Source organism: Siphateles boraxobius, unplaced genomic scaffold, assembly GCF_051911475.1.
Source record: "Siphateles boraxobius isolate OS27281-9 unplaced genomic scaffold, OSU_SipBor_1 66, whole genome shotgun sequence".
NCBI lineage: Eukaryota > Metazoa > Chordata > Actinopteri > Cypriniformes > Leuciscidae > Siphateles > Siphateles boraxobius.
Window position 1 is genome coordinate 29,611,833 of NW_027509193.1, and position 23,575 is coordinate 29,635,407.

The window sequence follows — 23,575 nt, forward strand, 5'->3', positions numbered from 1 at the left end:
TGATGACTTGCTGGGATTTACATTTGTAATTCCTGACCATGGTAGCTTTATGGAAGCCAAATCTCATATAGATAAAATAACATTTTTAAAAATTAGATATAACATTTAAGAAACTTAGTGTTTGTTTGTTTGTTTTTCAGAGGAGAACAGGCTTTGATCAAACCCATATACAGGCAGGTTTAAGAATGGCCGTCTTACCCACAGCCTTGAGCGAAGCGTACTTGTTGAACTCCTTTCCAGGTTGAGATGTCTCATAGGGGTGGGCTACAGGTACCGGTCCAAGCGAAGGGTATTGTGTCATGGCTTGCATCAGAGATGAACCAGACCCCACACTGTTCATTTGGGCACACTCTAAAGCAAAGAGACACAAAATAGAAACGAATAACCGATATGAAAGGTAAATGATTTTTCCATGAGTGTTTTCTTTCTAAAATAAAAGCGATACTTCAAGTGGATCTGACTATCTATTTTTTTTTTTTTAAATTTGAAGGTGAATCAGTGTCAGTCTTGGCTCATCTGGTGCTCTTAATGACATAACACATGAAGACAGACAGGACTAAAAAACTTTTCATATCTTTGTAGTTTTTCATATTATAGAAATAGAATGAATAACAGATATGAGTGGAAAATCACAATGGATCTTACCGTTTTTTCATAAATATTTTTATTCTAATATAAAAGGAATCCATGTGGGATCATGCACCCGTTTATGTATTTGTGTGTGTGTGTGTGTGTGTGTGTGTGTGTGTGTGTGTGTGTGTGTGTGTGTGTGTGTGTGTGTGTGTGTGTGTGTGTGTGTGTGTGTGTGTGTGTGTGTGTGTGTGTGTGTGTGTGTGTGTGTGTGTGTGTGAATGGGAATAAGTGTATTGGTTCATTTGGTGCTCTAAATTAAACAAGGGTTGAACTATTTAGATGGTCTACAGATACTATATGTAGCTTTTGCAACTACATGTCAATTAACTCTTATCAGTAGTAGTAGACTGTTGGTAGACTGTTAGGTTAGGGTTAGGTGTTAGTAGAATAAGTTGACATGTAGTTGCAAAATGTTCTTATAGTCAGAATATCTGTTGTGAAGCATCAAAATAAAGTATAAGCAGATATTAAGCAGAAAGTCTAATACTCTAATGAGAGTTAGCTGACGTGTAGTTGCAAAGTCTGATGACTTATAGTTAATAGAATGTCTAAAGTGGACTATCAAAAAAATGTTTTACCAAAATGAGAAATGAAGAAAAGAAAAAAACGTTGTTCATGTTAGAGCAGGGTGTGTTGGTCCAGTGGTAAAGGTTTCATTCAGTGTGCAAGGGGACCTTAAAATCAGACCAAATATATTCCTTATATATTATACTGCAAGTTTTTGGCTTAATTATAATTAATTTAAATAATGTATGTATGTATGTATGCATGTACTATATGTATGCAAAATGTAGCGTATGCATATACTGTATGTACACACAAGCACTCCAATTTAGTCCAACAATGTGAGTGGGTAATTTATTTCAGTTACCTACAATAACCATTCAGCCTAAAGCCATTTTTTAGAAGTAGCATTAAAATCCACTTGAGGGGGCACAAGCAGCTGAATGACTATGACTCTTCTAGGCATTACTTATTGTTTTTGTGCGAGCATTACACACATTATTCGGGAAGGCTAAATGCTGTATGAGAATCTGTTGTTCTTCTACACATTAACACCCAAAGAAGTTTTTCTCTGTGCCTTTGTCTTTTGTTTAAGCTCATAGCAGTTGGGATACCATCAGAGACCGCTAAATTAACATTTAACAATATCTTAAGCTGCTTGAGGCCTGTTGCATCGACCCATCAACGCAACTTGTGAGTTTTCTCTTTGGTGATTCACTCTATACCCCCAGGAAGCAGATCATTAGTCATGGATTTCTGGAGCTCCAGCCAGGCTCTCCTGGGCTACTAATCGAATCCGTTTGAACTGCTAATGTCAAAACATGTTAATGCCAAAAGCACTGGCAAGCGATGGTCACAATGGAAAATTAATTGTTTGTTTCACAAGTTTTCACACTTGATTACAGCAAAGACTTTCCTATTGAGGGTCGCAGATGTTGTAAATCATAAACGCTTTTCTAGAGATTGCATTAGTAGACATCTGGCCAGCTGAATGGGGGCGCAGGAGCATGGCAAATTGACTGGCCCTTTGCCGGCTGGCATGAGGGGCCAACCAGATGTTGTGGGTATTATCTCTAACCACTCTGATGAGTCGAATGAGACAGAGAAAGTACCGCCAAATGCTGGAAAGGAATTAGGAAACACTAATGTATACTAGCTGTAACGGGCACCATCCATCCACTTTTTTCACTGTGAATGAGTCTGTTTGTGTCCGTGTGTTTTAGTTGTTGAACCCTCCTTGATCTATTGTTGTCTTGGAAACCTCTTTTAAGTCTATTTCTTCTAGCTGGATGGCTGTTCGCTACAAGATTGCACCATCTGTATCACAGGACTTACTGAAGGGCTCTTGCCTTAATACACACTTCAGGCACTAGACTGAAGCCAAATATCAATATATAAAATATCAATGTTGAAAACAGTTGTGCTGCTTCATATTTTGTACAAACGGTAATACATATTTTTCAGCATTCCTTGAGGAATAGAAAGTTCAGAAATAGAAATCTTTTTTAACATTTTAAATGTCTTTACTGTCACTTTTGATCAATTTAATGTGTCCTTGAGGAATAAATCTTTATCCTACTGAGCCCAGACTGTTGAACGGTGGTGTATTTGGCAGAGACTTTCATCCAAAGCAACTCACACAGCATTCAAGATATACATTTTATATATGTTTTGACCTTGGCATTGCTAACATGCTCCACTGTTTGAGCTGTCAGGAAAACAACTGCTGCTTAAAACTAAGCAGAAATGAAGAGCATCCATGTTTGTGTTAGGTTAGATAAGGATAACGACACTATTATTTCTCATTTTAGAGAATTCTGACAATCTAATATACATGAAATTAAATATAGGATTCAACAAAAAATCATTTACACTTTAGGTAGACTGAGGGGCCGTTCACACGACACCGTTTTCAACTAAAAATTGAATACTTTTTTATCGTTTTGGTCCTTCGTTTACACGACAATGCTGTTTTCGGGGCCTAAAAAAAGGAAAATTGTTTAAAATGGTTTTCAAATAGCAAGGTGTCAAAACGACACCCTTATAATCTCCGTGTAAACTGTAGTGTAGCAGTAAGAAATAAGGGTGGACATCATCACAAGTGGTTATAAGAATTACACAAATCAACACAATATAACATTTTGTCATCATGAAAAATGTAAGGTTCCTTACAACAGACTCAAGGATGATACATTTTTTGAAGCCATCGTGTTTAAAGGATTTTACATTTTCTTAAAGGAAGTGAAACGGGACTTTATATCAGAGGAGAACATTCTAAAATTGGCTCTGGCTTTGTGAAGATGAAATTTACCCAGAAGACAAAGTAATAATACAGTATTATCAAGATTAACAATTATTATCAAGAATATTTTGGAGATTTGCAATTTAGTTTCTCAACTCCAGAATTCAGCACTACATGGCAATGCTTAGAGGTTGGAATAATGGCAGGATGCACCATTTCTCCACTGGCTTTTACCATGGCAATGGAAGTAATCATTAGGGCATCAAAATGGGTAGTAGGAGGAGAGCGCTTGGCTTCTGGGATGCGACTACCACCAATCAGAGCATACATGGATGACATGACAACCATGACTACAACGGTAGCCTGCACTAATCGGTTATTGGGGAAGTTAACAGATAATATTGAATGGGCACGAATGCAATTTAAGCCCTCTAAATCAAGGAGCATCTCAATAATTAAAGGCAAGGTAGTAGATAAAATATTCTTCATTAATGGTGAGAGCAATACCAACAGTTTCTCAGAAGCCAGTGAAGAGTCTAGGGAGATGGTACGATGGGGATCTAAAGGACACAGTTCGAGTGGGAGAAGTTAGACGATAAGCAGTGGAAGGGTTGAAGAGCATAAACAGCTGTGCTCTACCAGGCAAACTGAAACTCTGGTGCTTTCAGTTTGGTCTACTGCCAAGGTTGCTGTGGCCACTGACTGTGTACGAGGTTTCTTTGACAACAGTGGATAAGCTGGAAGCGTTAATAAGTTCATACATCAGGAAATGGTTGGGAGTTCCACGCTGCCTCAGCAGAGTGGGACTTTATAGTAAAGGAGTATTGTAGCTGCCAGTCTCTGCTTTAACCGAGGAGTTTAAGTGTGCCAAGGTCAGACTGGAAATGACTTTAGCAGAGTCACGCTACAAATGTGTAAGGGAGGCAGCCCCTGTGGTAAAAACTGGTAGAAAGTGGTCAGCAAAGAAATCTGTAGTAGAGGCAAAGGCTGACCTTCAAATTGGGGATATCGTGGGACAGGTACAGCATGGAAGAGGGGGTTTAGGCAGGCCCAGCCCAAAGGAGGAAGCTGGTAGTCAACGAGGTGCGAAAGCAGGAGGAGAGGATGAGATGTATAAAGGCCATTTCCCAGGCCAAGCAGGGAGAGGTGATGAGATGGGAGAGTGTGGAACAACGTAAAATGGGCTGGCAAGACCTTTGGTCAATGGAAGAGAGTAGGATCAGTTTCCTTATTAGGTCAACATATGATGTTCTCCCATCACCGCAGAACCTAAACCTCTGGGTAGGAGAGGATCCCTCTTGTCCTTTGTGTTCATCACCTGCCACATTAAGGCACATTTTGACAGGATGTAAGGTGGCTCTTAGCTAGGGTCGGTTTACTTGGCGCCATGACCAAGTATTGCGATGTTTGGCTTTAGCATTGAAAGGCAAGCGTAGTATGACCAATAAATTGCCGCCTGTTTTAGATCAGCACGCATTGTTCAACTGATAGAGTTAACAGTGCCATGGGAGGATGCGGTAGATGAGGCATATGAGAGGAAGAAACTGCGGTATGCTCATCTGGCCACTGAAGCAGAACAGCGAGGATGGAGAGTCCAGGTTTATCCAGTGGAAGTGGGTTGTCGAGGTTTTGTGGCACACTCTACAACCCGGTTCCTCAGAGACGTCGGATTCAGTGGCCAAGAGTTGCGTCGTACAGTAAAGAACTTATCTGAAGCAGCAGAAAGGAGCAGCAACTGGCTGTGGTTGAGATGGATAGATTCTAGCTGGCTGTGTACAGGCCGCCATGCTACGGTTTCGTAGAATTCTTGAAAACTTGAAAGGTCTGTTGGTTTATTTGTATAGGTTGTATAGTATTTACAGTCATTACGTTCCTGTGTATATTGCGTGAATGACGGGTGGTTGGGCAGATATTGTGTATTGCGGTAGGTGGTATGCCATACGGAACCGTTGCCACTGAAACTGCATATTAACGCACCAGTGGGGCTCGACAGCCTTAGTAAAACGGGTTGGCGCGTATAGTTGGGTTGCGGAGTGATTGTGAGATTGTGGTTAGTTCTCAGCAGCAACTGTTGGTTTATTTGTATAGGTTGTATAGTATTTACAGTCATTACGTTCCTGTGTATATTGCGTGAATGACGGGTGGTTGGGCAGATATTGTGTTTTGTAGTATGCCATACGGAACCGTTGCCCCTGAAACTGCATATTAACGCACCAGTGGGGCTCGACAGCCTTAGTCAAACGGGTTGGCGCGTATGGTTGGGTTGCGGAGAGATTGTGAGATTGTGGTTAGGTCTCAGCAGCAAGAGGGAAGTAGAGGTCAGTAAGCTGGGCTGAGTTGAGTGGGGGACGGAGGGGGGTGACTCTGGGACGCCAGAGTCACTGTCGAGCCCTCTTGAGGTGTCGTGGGCTAGTCGACGAAACACTGAGGATGGAAGGTGCCCACTTGATGACCCTAGAGATGTTCCCTACTCCGCTCAATCCAGAGGGTTGTTATGGGGGGACCGCACTGTGGTTGCAGCCGTTGTGTGTGCTGACGCGCAATACACTGTATTAACACCAGACAGAAGATTCACGTCACCAGATGGAAAGAAGCGTAAATGGATGGGGAAGCATAGGTTACTGTAAAGCTACATCTTAGTTGGTGATTATCTTGGCGAAAGCCGAGTACAAATCAGCATGAAGTTTTAACATCTACTCTCGTGTAATGGAAATCATAGGCATGTGCATTCGGCTCGAGTGCACTGTGGTAAAAGAATGCGTGTGTGCCCGGGCGTGTCGTCTTTCATCATGTGGCATCACCAACTACTTGCCTGGCATGCATAATACAGCGTTATTAGTCGTTTTTGCAGTTCCGTGTGTATGGGATCGTTTTGATTACGGTGTCCTCTGTACAAAGAAAAAATGTTTCCATATTAGCACATCGTTTTCGTGTACGTACCCTTATACTGCATTCAAGCTATACATTTTCTCACTACATACATTCCCTGCAAATCAAGCATGGTCTTTGTTTGAGCTAAAGGAACAGCCTAATCATTAAAACATTTAACACCTATGTCTACCAATTCAGTTCATAAAGCCAATTCTAATGATCTTATGAGTTGATTCAGCCATGTTCCATAAGAAAGACTTTCAAAATGTGCAGTATGGTGGTAGAATTGGGAAACACTGGTCTAGATGGATCTAGATCATACACCTTCCACTGATAAATAAGATATTTCTGTGTGCTGAACAACAAGCAACAGTGAGATGTTACATACACCCCACTGATCATATGAATCCTATAGGGTTTTATTATGGGGTTTTTCAATTTGAGTAAAATAAAATAACTTGATACTTGAACGTTTTGCTCTACAACGTAAATTACACACACCCATATTGAAAACGCGAATTTTGAAGCTATCATGTTAATTTGAACTCTTTCTCCACCAGCATTTTTTTTAAGTTGCCAGTTACCACCAGCATTAAAAAAATATATAGTTTTCACAAAACATCCTGATTGGATTCAGAACGATGATCAAAACATAGATGGAGTAGATCAAGTCCATCAACACCTCCAAAGGTTCACAGAACAGTAAAAAAAACCCAGTACTGTTCACAAAACAGTAATAAAAAAAAGTTAGCGGGAAAAGGTTCCAAATTAACACTACAGCTTCCAAATTTACATTTTCTATAAGGGTGTGTGTAATTTACTTTGTAGAGCAAGTCATTCTAGTATTGTCAAGATATATGCTTACCACAGACCTTATTTTACTCATACAAACCCATAGGAAATTCTCAAGGAAACCACAGGAGAATTGGTCTTCCATAATTGCAGCACACGTCACGGACACACACACAGGAAATGTAAGATCCAATAGCAATTTATTGGGGTAATCCGTAATCATAATCCAAGTTAGGCAAAAGGTCAAAATCCAACAAAGGCAGTCCAGAAAACACGCAACAGTACAGGCATGGAATCATGGAAGTGCGCGGACATCAAACAAGTACTCCATGACAAACACTGACACAGGGTATAAAACAAAGAACTAACAATGAATAACAGGGAACAGCTGGGTACAATGATGACGGGGAACAGCTGAGTGCAATCCTCCTTTTCCTCCTCCGTTTAGGGACCACCGGAACCAGCGGTGGAATGGCGGTAGGAAGCTCCAGTGTGGAAGCCATATTGTCTGGTGACACCGGCGACGAGTAGGCCACTCCTTCTGGAAATCGAAGCCCAATTGAAATATTCCACCTGCTGCAGGAATGAAGATATCTGACAAAGCCGTCAAAGTCCAGTATCTCCAGTCTCCTCATTTCCAATCTGGCAAGGGATCACCAAGGCAGCAATTAAAAAGGTCTTTCAAAGCTGCATCATTATATCCCATGCCTTCTGAAAGAGTCAAAAATGTCTGAGCCAGACAACCCACCGTCTGGCCCTGCTGACGTAGTGTCATCAAATTCTTGACTCGTTCCCTCCTCTCCTTCTCCGTGTTGGGGGAAAGGATACGAAACCCCATAATACTGGATCTATAAATGATGGAGTCCTTCTGTCACGGACACACACACAGGAAATGTAAGATCCAATAGCAATTTATTGGGGTAATCCGTAATCATAATCCAAGTCAGGCAAAAGTAGTGATGTGTCCTCCCGTATCGAGGCTTCGAAGCGTGTGTCGAGTAATCCGGGATGATTGCTGTGAAGCGCGTATCGAGGCTTGTGTCGGTGACGTATGTGGTGACGTTTGAAGCCTCGCGAGCCGCCTGTACGGCTTTAAGGGCCAGCAAAATGCAATGAATTCCCCCTCACATTTTGTGGACTTGGGACTTTGCGAGTTTGTTAGCGATCTATTCAAGCTTCTTTTTTTTGCGATGGAACCATGCGATGTCATTATAATTACACTGCACGTTTTACATTTATTGTCCACTTGATGGCACAATAGAGCAAATGAAGCACCATGAAGCTTCGGCACATGAGTGAACCAATTGGATGGAACGGTTCAATGCTTTATGAAGCTTCATCTCGCCATCACTAGGCAAAAGGTCAAAATCCAACAAAGGCAGTCCAGAAAACACGAGACAGTACAGGCATGGAAACATGGAAGTGCGCAGACATCAAACAAGTACTAACAAAGAACTAAAAATGAATAACAGGGAACAGCTGGGTACAATCATGACGGGGAACAGCTGAGTGCAATGAACAGTGATTGGTACAGACAAGGATTGTGGGGGATGCAGTTCCAGAGTGAATGGTGACAGTATGGGGAAGAGACCTCTAGTGGACACCCGGGGAACACAAACCAGGCACTGTGACAGCACTCTATTAGCATTTTCTTATCAAACAGATACTTATTAAATCAGTTAAGTCCCTTAGATATGATTCAGACACTACAATGGCATTTTGTCTTCATTAAAATCCACCCAGTGTGTTTTTAAGATGTCTACTTAAAGGGTAACTAAACTCTAAAACAACTTTTTTTAGTTAATGATCTGTAAGAATGGAGCTTCATAAATGCTGTTAATTGATTCGAGTAAATTTTTTGACATTTGGGTTTAAAGTGTTTTAATTCTACAATAAATGGTGTAAAAACGTCTGAGAGCTGCCCTCTTCAGGTTGAACGGTGGCTACTGCAGTTGAATTTTCCTATTGAAAGTTGTGGTACCCTCTGACATCAGAGGGTACCAGCTAACCACGCCCTTGCCTACAGAGAGATGCGTCTCAGGTGCACGCCCCCCCTCCGCTGGGCTCTGCCCACTTTTCCAGCATTTTTCAAATAATGCCAGTGGGTGGAGTCCGGCTCTGACCAGGGGTTTAGTTACCGTTTAAACTAGATGGACTTGTATTGGTATGAGTCAATATTTTTTTTAAAGTAACAGATAAAAGTGCAAGAATCTGTTATTTTTCTAACTAGTTTTATTTTGAAGAGTATTTTCCGTGGTGATAATTAAGAAACTGAGCAAATCACATCATCTTTCGATTCATATAATCAATCACCTACATAATTTGGAAGTTTAGCTCATAAAGGAAATTACTGTAACCATAAAGAAAATAATCCCAGACAATTAGAATCAGTTTGACAGTTGAGACTCCAGTCTCCTAAACATGAAGCTCCCATAAATGCATCAATTAATGTGCTTATAAACCAGGTGTGCAGAATATCAAATTAAATGTGAGGAAATTAATTACACTGTGATCCATAATCTCTTAGGCAGTAAGATTAATTCCATTTTGATAATCAAAAGAGGGGATGGAAATAAGTCATTATGCAGTGGAACTGTAATAAAGACAGGGTAGAAGGTCCTTTCACAGAAAATGAAATGCCTGTCCTGCGGTTCCTGAATGATTATTGAGTGTCTCTAGAATCAATCCTTCAGACGCTGAGCTTAACCTAACGCAACCTGCTTCTTCACACCAAACTCCTGAAATGCTGTTCCTGCAGACTCAGTCTAACTCGATTGTGGCATCCACTAGGTCTGACAGAGCAGCTGTAGGCATGGTGGCAGGTAATGGTTTTTAATATCTGCTGACAGTGACGAATTTTCTTTTTGACAAGGTCATTAGTCAAACAGAGTATGATACGACCTCCTGCTTATTAGTATTGATGCCGAGAGACACGTGTGGCATTATCCAAGACACAATGCTGATTTGCAATTGATTCACATTATTACCATTAACCCTGAAATGTACGCTTCATATTTGGCCTAGAGCTGGTTGATATGGGCAAGATAGATAGATAGATAGATAGATAGATAGATAGATGGATGGATGGATGGATGGATGGATGGATGGATGGATGGATGGATGGATGGATGGATGGATGGATGGATGGATGGATGGATGGATGGATGGATTTATGGATGGATGGATGGATGGATGGATGGATAGATAGATAGATAGATAGATAGATAGATAGATAGATAGATAGATAGATAGATAGATAGATAGATAGATAGATAGATAGATAGATAGATAGATAGATAGATAGATAGATGACTTGAACATGCAGACTGTTTGGCAACACAACACACCAATCATATTTTTTTTCTACAAATATCAATACTGATTTATCACCCAGCCCTTATTAGACCTCATGCATTTACACACAGTCTGTGTTTCTTCACATGGGTGTTCCAGTATTGCCAAGAATTGATTAGCAGTGTGTTTATCCTATGTGCAGCATGTGAGAAGCATACAAAACAGTTTCTAACATCATATATTGACTGTGGTAAATGAATATGTCCCTCCTGTGTCTAAATCACGTATTTAACCAGCTTGAAAAAAGCACCGGAAGGTGGAAAGGAGATGATTCCTATTATTTGTGGCACACAAACCATCCCATTTTTCAGATAATTGGATTGGCTCACTGCTTATACAGTACAATCACACCCTGTGAGAAGACGCACCAGAAACGACATGGGAATAACTAGCCTCTGATTCCTCATCTGTACAGAGCTTTAATTTCTTTGGCCTTCTTTTATAGCGTTGCCATGCAACCTCCAATCCAGTAATGAGTAGGCTTGATTTTGGATGCAGTAAGGACAGCGGTTCATCTTTCACAATTGTCTGGACCCTCATTTGGATGGATACAGTTGAAAGTAAATATTTTGTGGAGGACAATCATTCCATGAAAAGATGATAAAACTCATACACTGCATAAAATCTTAATCCGTATTTTTGTCTTGTGTTTTTAAGGAACAAATATATAAACATCCTTAACTCTTTTCCCCACTGGCGTTTTCTAGAAAAGCAGTAGCATTTTCGATCATATTCACAAAACTTTCATGGCCTGTAGAACTTTATTCTAGCTTCATTTTTTTCTTTTTATTAAACCTTGAATGTGGGTAAGTTTCATACAAAAAAGAAATCTTGTTTTTATCAAAGACTTCGTCTGGATCCGATTCAGAATGATGATCAAAACATAGATGGAGTAGATCGAGTCCACCAACACCCCCAAAGCTTCACAATCCTACACCATCCTGGGTCAACATTTCATTCAGTAACATTAAGCAGTTTTGATTTATATGCTGTTTAATGTTGATGATCACGTTACATATGCATATGATATCGCTTGTTTCTGCTTCTTATTCAGTGTTTTGATCTGGAGATTAAGCCTAAAATGTCGGTATAATTAAAGGGTAACTAAACACTAAAACAACTTTTTTTAGTTAATGATCTGTAAGAATGGAGCTTCATAAATGCTGTTCATTGATTTGAGTAAATTTTTTGACATTTGGGTTGAAGTGTATTAATTCTACAATATATGGTGTAAAAACGTCTGAGTGCTGCCCTCTTCAGGTTGAACGGTGGCTACTGCAGTTGAATTTTCCTATTGGAAGTTGTGCAGCTAACCACGCCCTTGCCTACAGAGAGATGCGTCTCAGGTGCACGCCCCCCCTCCGCTGGGCTCTGCCCACTTTTCCAGCATTTTTCAAATATTGCCAGTGGGTGGAGTCAGACTCTCACCAGGGGTTTAGTTATCCTTTAAGGGCATGGCCCCTTGAGTTACAGGTGGATTGCCGCTGCTGTCACTACTAGACATTTGTCTGCTGTCTGTTAGCCGTCACTTCACCTCAGCTAATTCCAGCTGCTGAACTTGGCATCTCTTCCATGTTTTTTGCTTTTTTTCTGGATTATTTCATCCAGTTTAATACACACATTATACCTTCGCCCATGTCGTTGAATTGCATTGTTGTCGAGTATCAAGAGAACAACCAGCACTGTTTTTCAGTTGTTTTCCTCTGTGAACATGCACTCATGTCATGGATGTCTGACAATTTCATTTCTTTTTGGAGTTTTCAAATTTAAAAAAACGTCTATAGATATAGAGGCTTCACTCTGCCGTACCATTGCTCTCATGGAACAGATAGACTATATGCTTATTTACGGTCAGATGAAATCCTGCAGGTGTCAGTGCTTTCTGCGTCCATGCAATAAATGCACATCCTTGAATGAGCGCGTATTTCTAGCACATTTACTGCAAGACTTACCTAACTTTACCTAACTTCTTAGGTAATATCTTTGGTTTGACTAATTTGAGAGGCGGCCAAAATCAGAATTTAATATGGGCTGAATAAAGCTCTCTACTAACTTGACGTGCGATGCTGCGCTGACTGACATGTATGCGCATGAATCACTGTCACACGCATAAGCTCAGATCAATATCGTAAGTTACTGCATATTAATAATTTTTTAACTAGTAGAATAATACAGCATCACAACACACATAGTCTCACTTTTAGCTATGTCTAAGGGCAAAAATATGAACTTTAATAATTGGCTTTACATCATCAAGTCAGCGTTCACTTCAGCCTGAGGTCCTATGCGGTCGCACACTTGGCACAGCCAGTGAAGGTACTGCCAGTAGCATATAGCATTATTTACCTCCTTAGCCTGAGCTAACTTGATCACATCAAGCTAGGCGGAAGTGGTTTCAGCAACCAGGCACCTCAGCTCCTCCCACACCCCGCCTCTTTGCCCATTTTCGTTTATCCGGTAGTGACACATGGTGACACGCTGCCAAGATGGCGACGCCCGGCTTCACCTTAGGCTTCAAAAATGCTCTTCAGAAACCTACGGGTGACGTCATGGACACCACAAACATATTTTTTTACAGTCTACGGGATTGCTAGAAAAACTTGTCAATAGAGGAGAAATCACACATAATTCCCTACTATATAGTAGGTGATAAAACAATACGTGACAAAAGTAGTATGTCCGAATTCACAGCACTCATAAAAAAGTAGGCATAAAGTAACCAGATAACCTACTACTTTCGGCAAGATTCTAAAGTGTGCAGATGATATACACGTTCCTATCCCATGAGGCCACAGGAGAGGATTTATGAATGACAGTGAAGCGACACAACTGACGCTGGTAGGTCAAATGATAATTATAACATAATGAATGTAGTACATCCAAATTACATTACAACTACAAACACTATATATATATATATATATATATATATATATATATATATATATATATATATATATATATATATATACACACTATATATACTGTATGTACACAGAAGAAAGTCAGTAATTTATGTTATGGCTCAGGTGTTTGTCTCAAAAATTAGTTTTGAAGCATCCATGAACAAAGATATCAATTGCCACGGAGTTCAATGGAAATGCTGACAGATTGCTCTCTCCAGGTACTACAGACCTTCTTGGCTGGCCAGGAGCTAAAGTAAATAGCAAACAAATCTGATTGTATTTGGCTAAAAATAGATTTAAGTGACAAAACTATAAATGCTGGACTGACAGAAATTGTTATAATCTGTGAGCGTTTCAGAGAGAAGAGAAAGAGAGAGATGGAGAAAAAACGAGTGGCCGTTTATCTGGGAGGAGATGTCAGCTATGCGTGAGATGTCACCCAGCTTTGGGTTCTCATCGTTTCGGTCTGCCAAGAAGTCTGATTGGAATTTAGCCCATTTTTGAAGAGAGCACTTAATGAATATGCCAGTTTTAGTTATGTTACATGCACAATTCTATTCCCTCCTGGATTGTGATTCAGAAGCCTTATCTAACATCGCTAATGAATGACTGAGGTCAGCTTTTTTTTGGGGGGGGGGGGGGGGGGGGGGGCTGTAGAGTGCATGAGACATTTTCGTCAATACGTAATGGAAAAGCATGCTTCAGTGCATATTGCAATAAGAGAAACATTGGCCCTAGGAGATAATGTTAGTAGACCTGTGCTGAATTTTTCATGAAGAAAACAATAATCAATATGCCTGCATTTCTCCAATAAATAATACATCTAATATTACAAAAAAACATCTTTTGAGCAGGTTTTTGGACATAAATAGACACTTAAATTACTCTACATTACAACTGCACACACAAATTCAGATTCATATATATAAAAAAAATCATGACTTTGTTTGTGTTTATAATCTGCATACTTTCTGAATTTATGGCATATTTTAATTCCTCCTTTAATTTTGCATCTGGGATGTACTTAAAGTACATTACACCGCACAAACAGGAGGTTTTTTTTTTTTAAGTTCAAAAGAACTTAAAAAAAAAACCCATCCAAATCCAATATTTGTGGTCTCAAGTTTTAGTGTGAGGGAGCCCACTTAATGCTGTATCTCAGTGATAAAAAGAGATAATGAATACAGAAATTGGGCTAATTACAGCCTTATTTCCCACTGGTCAAAAACAGATATCAGTGCCAAGCTAATTACTTTAGAGAGGGGCATGAAAACACATGTTGTGTCTGATAAAAAACAGTCTTAACTAAATAGGATGAAGAGGCACATTTGACATATCCGAAATATCTTCTGTAGCTGTAAGACACCAATAAATGAGATTCTTAGCTCATATCTTTCTAATGGAGACGTCAACAAAATGTTATCAATAATAAGGTTAGCCGAGTGAAATGATCCTTTTTGAAACCTCTAGTGCCTATTAATTGCAATGCCATTAAAAAGGGGAAATTATCCTTTATAGGGTTTGTAAGGGTGAGTTAACGATAACTGAATTTATTCCTTTAAAGTAGAAGGACACAAAAATACCTGCTCAAATGAGTCAAAGTGTGTCAAAAACAGACAGATAGTCTGCAAGGCCTCATTAAAAATGCAATAGAGTATTTTGGGATCTAAACACAATAGTGACTTGGGAAGGGCACAGACATTGTCACACAAAGAAAACTTTGGAACCGACCTGAAACAGAAATAATGGATTTATCATCTTTCCACTACATTTGCCTTTCATATGAAAGGATGTGGATATCTTGCTACGATACGTGTATGTAAGGGACATTTGAAAGGCTGGCTGGTGTTCGTCTGTGGTTCTTCTAATTTCAGGTGTGTTATGACCTTCAGCATCTCCTCTTACAGATGGCGGGCTAACTGTCAAATGTCTGCCTTAAAATAAACCCACAATTTTTTTTCAGAGCAGAAACATTTTAACTGGCAGTATCAGCTTAATCAGTATTTTGACTTGTTTTTCGGTAAAAATATGTACATCTTTAAAATTAATAATAATTTTACTCAAGCACAACTTTTGATTTTTTTTGTGTGTTTTTTTTAACGTATTAGCCTAACAACAGTTGTTAAATTTATCGTAAGCATGTTTCGATACTTTTTCTGGAAAACCAGACTAAAATGTTACAAAACAAACAAAAAAAACCAAAAATTTAAATACTGTAATCATTTACTCACCCTCATATCATTCCAAAACTCAACATTTCAATGGCTTTCTTTCTTCTGTGAAACACAAAAGAAGATATTTGAACAATGTTGCTAACCAAACAGTTTTGATAACTATGTTCCACAGAAGAAAGAAATCATACAGGTTTGTAATAAAATAAGGGGGAGTAAACAATAAAACCAATTTAAAGTTATTTTAACATTTTGTCAGTTTCTTAACCCTGCAACAAGTTAGAAACATTTTACTGGCAGCATCAACTTAATATTTTGTTTGCTGTAAAAGAAAAAAATATTCTACCAATTTGTTTTCCATTTTTGGTTTTGCTTTAAGCATAAATCTAACAACGATAGCAAGATTGTTTCAAAATTATTACTGTTATTTTTTTTGCCAATTAACAATTATATTCTCTGACATGCACTCTCTTAAAGTCCCCCTGTAGTCAATCATTTAACCCCTAAAACTCATATTTGATCACAATAATGATTAATGCCTTAAAATAGCTTGAATGTAACTCTACACCCTTGCCTCATATAGTATACTACGTTCTGTGAATATGCAAATTAGCCCCGCCTCCACTCACTCACACCAGCTCAGAGATACACTCGTTGACGATCACACGTGATTGGTTACAAGGTAGTTTGTGACGTCAGAAACACCAGCGATTTCAAAGCGCATTTTTGAGACTGTCTTTGGTTCACTGCAGTTTTAAGGAGAAAATACTCAGCAATGCTGTTGGCTTATAAATTTACACATGGTTTGTCTTAAAGGGTCACTCCACCCATTTCAACATTAATCTTTATTGAAAGTGGGTTATATATGTAGTCCAAATGTAAAAGAAATTTTGAATTTGGTGCCCTCTTGACCGAGAAAAGACAGAAAATAACTTTGGGGCGCATTTGTATGTAAGACAACAACTCCCACAATGCAGCTCCGCAAGCCACAGCTCCGCAAGCCACTCCCACTAATCCAGAACAGCGCAAACATCAGAGTAATCACTCTTCCGTCTACAAGAAGGCTAGCTGCCAAATGAGTTTGAAATTCATTTCACAAAAAATGTCTAGTTAGTTGGCTGTGGCGAGCAGGACGAGGGCGAGGGACGTGAGAGGACGACGCGAGTGATAATGAATGACACCTGTGCAGCGGTCTCATATCTCTCACGGAGGAGCGGAAGCACAAAAGGAACAGGCCTGATTTTATGTTTTGTTTCTGTTGTGTGTGGCCAGCTGGCTTATACTTTTGTTTTGTATTTGTTTATTTTACTATTAAAACGTTCAAATGTTCGCCGGTTCCAGCCTCCTTCTTCCCACAACAACGAACCCCGTTACATTGGCAAACTCATTAGTGAATTACTCGTTTGTATTTCTTTCTATATGGTGAATTATTGCATGATACCTGGATGTTCAGTCAGGCGAAACTAGGATGGTTCACATCACAACACAAACGTCCGTGTGGTCGTCTGATTCAGAGATTTCGTCCAGGAGAAATTGCGATCGTTGAAATTCTCTGCAGCAGACGGACTCTATCTGTGTCCGTAGCGCACTGCGAGAGCACACGCACCAGCAGCCCGCCTCAGCTCGACCCAGTCCGGGCTCCTCGTCCGCGACAGGCAGCCGCCTCCTGATCCTCCATCAGCCTCAGCTGCTCTTCACTATATTGCGGCTCGTAAAGATAGCCACGAACAGCGGATTCGAGCAGCAGAATTTCAAAATCCTCTATTCCATATCATGTTTAGTTTCTTCCGTCATTGTCGTAACTTCCTATATCCACAGCGCTTAGCTTAGCTTATAAACAAGATGGCTGATATTGCTTTCAGTATCTGCAAGTGAAGTCCCACCCACTGATCTGTGATAGCTCTGTTAGCGCATTAGGCACAACCCCCTATGGGCGGGTTTGAAAGGGTGGGAATTTGTGCTTGTAGTCTATACAGAAATCCCCCCTTTTTACACTTCCTCCTACAATGATGTCAAATGACGATTTTTGCGTCATTGTAGGAGGAAGTGAAAAAGGTAAATAGTAGATTTCTCTCGTCTCAGGGGAAAATGAAAGAATGTTGCACGACCATTCAATAGTATGACTGGTTGTCTAACAATGGACCTCTTAATGCAAATGGGTGGAGTGTCCCTTTAAAACACATTAAAAAAACACCACATAGATATAAACAGCGTTAAAAGCTTGATTTTCACCACTGGGGGACTTTAAGAAAAGTTTTTAATATCTAATAAAGTTTTTATCTCAAGTAAATGTATCTTGTTTTAAGGATACGTAGGCTGGGGAAACAAGACAAAAATGTTGATGAAGAAAATGATTTCTGCAGTGTTCGAAATGACAAAAACATTATTGGAAAATATCCACAAAAGCATGTGTAAAAGCTTTTTCTGGGTGCTGAACAGTGGAAATGTGGTTCAATCTTCACCACCACTATATCATAATGAAGGCTTTGTGCACCTACACTGTGTTGTTAGGTATTTCTTAAATTCCCTGAAGCCATTTCTGTCATGCATGAATACCCTTTCCATTCCTTGTTTGGTGTTTTTTAAAAGCTTATCATGTGACTCAAAAGCATAATACCAGTAGAAAACAAGACAAGCTCTGACTTTGATTTCTTCCTGATCTGCCATTACATGACTCATTACGCACTCAACACAACTCCACACGTGGGCAGCCATCTTAAATTTGGAAACCCACGTCTGCATATTCATCTCTCCCCAGGAAATTTGGATGTTGTGCTGTCAGTGGCCCATTGGTTTAGGATAAGTATGCCACATATGGGCACGGACCCCAATATGTATCAGACTCAAACATGGATGTGGACTGCACACATCCCAACACATCATCTGACATTTGATATAATGAAAAAGGACCCAATGTCTTTTAATGTTTTTCTCAAGTATCTGAAAACAAAATATGACATTATTTCCTAAAGCTTTAAAGGTTCCCTGCTTTGGGTCTGACAGGCTGAGGAGACCTCAAACTCTAGCCTTACAAGCCTCAAGATGTTTTTTATTTTCATAGCCAGTGCTGTGCTCTGTTCAGTCAGAGCAAGAAATGCCAGTAAACAGGGTAAATAATAGAGTATTTGGTAAATATAAATAAGACTGTGAGCATATCTTCTGCAACTCTTTGGTAATATTGCCTTGTGGCGGCCTTGGCATACATGTTTCATTTTCTGGCATTCCTTGAACTTTTAGCCTGTCCTTTTCCTCTGTGTATTCCAGCAGAACAATGTATCCACTGCAGAGAGCTCCTTCAACTTAACTTAAACTCTTGGTTTCACTTTATTCGATGCCCACTTTAATACATTCTGTTGATTATAAGTAACGTTGCACCTATGACAACTAACTCTCATTAGAGTGTTAGCATAGTATTAGTAGACTGGTAAGGTTAGGTTTAGAATAAGTTTACATGTAGTTGCAAAGTTACTTATAGTCAGTTGAGTGTCTGTTGGAGGACCATCACAATAAAGAGTTACCAAATATTAAGCAGAGAGTCTACTAATACTTTGATGATTGCTTTTGACATGTAGTTGCAAAGTTACTTATAGTCAACAGAATGTTCAAAGGGACCATCAAAATAAAGTGTTTCCAAACTCTTAACTAAGCTTAGCTTAGCTTACCTGAACTTAAACTCTTAGCTTAGCTTTTAACTTAACTTTCTGCCATGAATTGGAAGACAGGTTGATATTGTGCCGATCAACAATGTTAAAAGTCTCAGGCCACAATTATTGAAAATGACCAGTATTTCTTGAATTATTTTGCAAACAAATGCAATTTTCCAAAAGTCATGACTGCCTGTACCACATCATCAGTATGGTACTGCCTCATGTGGTTATTATCCATAAATATTCAATATCCCCACATCCTCAAATTCAATAAATATTAATGGACAGAGATCGGCACCGCATTACCCATTACCCACCTTCAAATATTCCCAAAGTTATTAGTACTACTGTTTGCTCCTCTGCGGAAAATGGCTTCACATTGTACCGATGCAGCCTTGAGAGACAGACAGACTGGGATCGGAAAAAAATGGATAACAGCAGAAACATGTTATTTGATTTTCAATGCGCCACGCCACAGTGACCAGAGGGCATAACATGGGAATGAAAAATGTGACATAGTATGCTACATAAAACTAATGGAGCAATCAAAATACCTTGAAAATGCTAAAAACAACTGCCTTGTAGATTTAGATATGAGTTTACAGTTTATTTGTTTACAGATGCTATTTGGTTTGATGTTTTGCATCAAACTGCATTTTCAAGTGTGGCAAAACCCCCCAAATTTTGGGTTCATATCATCAAAGTGCCATTAAACGTTGTTTCACTTAATGGTGAGCTCACAGTTTAACAATAACATTTTTTCATTGATGAAGAAAAAATGCATAACACATTTGTAAATCTAGTGTTGTTTTTGGAGAAAATGCCATTTAAGGTCACTTTTGTGCACTAATTATAACTAAAAATTTTGCAGACGAAATCAAGTAATTTCCACAAATATGTGAATTTCGGGAGGTCGACAGATTTCCCCACGCAGATTTGGTTCAAATTGGTCTCAGATTAACCGCGTTGACCAGTGACTTCTGTCTGAGCTGAGCTTTATACAGTGCTACACTATTTACAGTAGACCATGGACCATTTTGGCTGCAAAATTCCACCAAAATTTCACCAATATGACTGCACCTTAACACTATTGCTATCTCCACATTGGCTATCGCGGCTGTTCACATTTATAGTTCTGTTGGTGTGTCTGCAGCCAATCCACTAGGTGACGGTGGCGACTACAGGAGTGTATCCCACACACCGTAGGAGTCTGACTACGGTTTTCGAATAGTTCACATTTTTACCCACACTAATTTGAGAATTTTCCCAACGATTAGTTGGAAAAAATATATTTGTGCGTTAGAACGAATTCATCTGCACAAACAGCGGCCTGTGAAAATGTGGTCACCTTCTGATCATTTAGGTGCACCACAATTCTATCAGATAACGAATTCTTGAAATCTTCACGTAATACCCATTTACAAAGTTTACCAAAATCACTTACCTTACTGGATTGACACCACTTATCAAAAAGAATTCCCTTGTCACGGGCGAACTCCACAAACGTCTGATTGGCAGCTTTTATATGACAACGAAACTTCTGACGATAAGCTTCTGGGACTAAGTCATAGGCTCTGAGCACAGACGCCTTTAATGCATCATAGTCAAGACTCTCTTCAATTGACAGAGGCACATACATCCTGCTCTTTCCCAAGCAACTTTCACTGAAGTAGAAGCGGACAGATTCCCCTATACATTCAAACGCATTAAAATATGAGTCAACCTTTGTCCTAGCTCTTGGAACAGGTATATCATAAAAATCAGCCACCAAAAAAAAGTCAGATTTACGTCATTTCTCTAATGTTTGCAAAGTAGGTGAAAGTCTAAAGGCTTCAATGCTAAACTCCATTATATAACTATTTCCAACTCCTTTACACAAGTAAAAACTGCCAATCAGAAACAACAATAAATGCATTTAGCAAATAGTGTACTCACCAGTAAGATATCCTATACATTTTTTTTCCCCGGAGACGAGAGGAAAAAGAAAAAATAATAATCAAACGAGCAAACAAAATATGGCCTAACGAACAAAAATGAATCAAAAGCAACAGACGAGCCCCCAGTTTATTACGATCTGTCTAGGTTAAATCGTAACAAAGGAAAATAGATATGACTCCCACGCCCAGTCGTCAGACCAAAAGATACCTATGAGTCCAAAATTCAAGAAAAACGCTAAACGTTTTATTAAGATGAAGAAAATAAACATAGGTAAAACTGAGTATTTCCAGAGTAACATAAACCAGTGGGTGTATAATCTTCAGGAAGACCCCAGGCCCAAAATAACAAACAAAACAGATAATTAACAAAATATCAAACTAACTTCCCTCGAAGTATCCAAATCAAAATCCAGGAAATTACCCTAAATACAGAACGAATATGATTTCAAAGAAAAGGGCAGCTCAACCCTACAAAACACCATCACTGAAAATAAAAGAAATAACAGAATCTAAATCAGGTACAATAAAGGTCTGTCAGCTGGAGAGGGAGAGGAGACAGGAGAAATGCGAAAGCCACGTAATCACAACAGCTCAACTTCAGACAGTGGAAGCAATAGTTTTAAACCTGCATCAATCAAAGGGCTGGAGCCATCCCGCAGCTGATCAGAGGATCCTGCTTAGAACAAACAGCAATAAAAAAATAAAAAACACACACACACAGAAATAACAATAACGGAGAATACAGACAATATAAAGAATCAAAACATTTTATCCGAAATTACACATAATTCCGTAACAAGCATTTGTACGCAGTGAACATTTAGTGAAGCAATGCTAAAACATTGCAGACAGCTAAATGACAATATCAACACAATTCTTAATGAATTCCCTATAGTATTTTTGTGTTTCTTTCACACTGGGTATATTTGTACTCACTATAATGAATTGACGCAGTAAATAAACACTAACTACAGGCAGACGACACACTGAAAATAAGCTCAAAATCAGCATACATTAATAAACACCTCAGTTTGTCTGTTCTGAATACTCTCTAAATGCTAAACATAGTTATAACCTGATTCCCCCCGTCCCCCCCCCCCCCCCCCCTCCCCCCCCTCCCCCGAAGGTAAACGCTTCAAACACTCAGTCCAGAAACTCTGGAAGATGAAATGCCCTCTGGACTAAATTCTGCCACTGAAGAATGTAGACCAATAAAAAAAAAAAAAGTGATGTAGACCCATTTCTTACAGCGGTGCCATAAATTCCAGATTGGACTGACCCATTTCAGGAGTTGTACATCACCGCTGGGCTTACATTTTGACTGAGAGGAAGTGGTCTGACATCCACTCAATGACATGGTTTTTAAGTTGAGAGGAAATTCTTCTCCCCTGCTTGACCACCTACGGTAAAAAGAGGCCATGCTCCCGTAAGTGCTCCAGTTGCAGAGGGAGGCTTGTGCCATGGACAAATGATAGGAACAGGAACACACAGTCACCTGTCAGTCGTCCACTACGGCAGGGGGATGGCCAGTGCCGGCGGTATGGGGGGGCATTAGGGGGCAATGCCCCCCCAAATATCTTTTATGCCCCCCCTAATTGAATTATGATATAATTTACAAAATAATATCAGTTTAATTTAATTCACATTTCAGTGAGAAATAATAAAAATATATATCTACAAACTGCTCATTAGCTGAAATTATAATAAAGCCGACCTAAAACCACAGTGTGGCGCTGTGAGAAAACCCACCTGCCGCCCCCCCAATCACTTGCACGTTAATACATGAATGAAATGACTTTCAGTTGGCGCGAGATTCCTGACTGCATTCAAAACAAAGCAAACAGATGAAAACTGGTCAACTTTTTTGATAAAGGTAACTACATTATGCTTTTTTAATTGTAGGCTACTGTAAACGCTTATGTTAGAGCAAAGCAGAATAAAGATGTGTAGCTTTTTTTCTCTTCCGCCAGTGAGATAGCAGTTAAACTTTTATCCTGTCAGTGAGAGACTGTGTGCATGTTCGTTAGCTTTGTTTATAATAAAGCTGTGGTCAGAGTCGGTCTTGCAATTTTTTTGTATAGGCCTATTTAACCCTTATTTAATAAAATTTCTTAAGAGTTGCACGTCTTGCAACAATGTGTAATGGTTTATGTGTTTATTGTATGGGTTGCATCACTTCATGGTAATAGCTAACAGAAAAGGCAGTAGCAATAATAAATATAGGATATCTGATATCCGATAAAAAGTCCCCATACCTAGTGCCCACCCATTGAAAATAAATGCCCCCCTGCTGAGCGCAGTCTGAAGCATGTTTGCACCGTGACATAAATGCTTAAATATAAACACAGACAGACCTTAATGGACAAAGAGGTCTTGTTTTGTTTTGCTTTATTTTACATTACCTTCCTTTAATTGTATGGAGTCAGTATAATGGTTGTGAAATTGGGCTTTTTGAAATGACATTCTTTGAAATGGCATTTCTCAAGATGCTATTTTTTCTAATGATGCTGTCTTGTTT

At 39.4% G+C, this 23,575-nt stretch overlaps 1 protein-coding gene across 1 annotated transcript in view; it reads right to left on the minus strand.

Moving 5' to 3' along the window:
• shisa9b (shisa family member 9b) overlaps positions 1 to 23,575 on the minus strand; it is a 48,633-nt gene that overhangs the window by 7,336 nt on the left and 17,722 nt on the right. Inside the window, 1 exon segment of the mRNA XM_077213487.1 lies at positions 199 to 351. Within this exon segment, the coding sequence (XP_077069602.1) occupies positions 199 to 351 (153 nt within the window).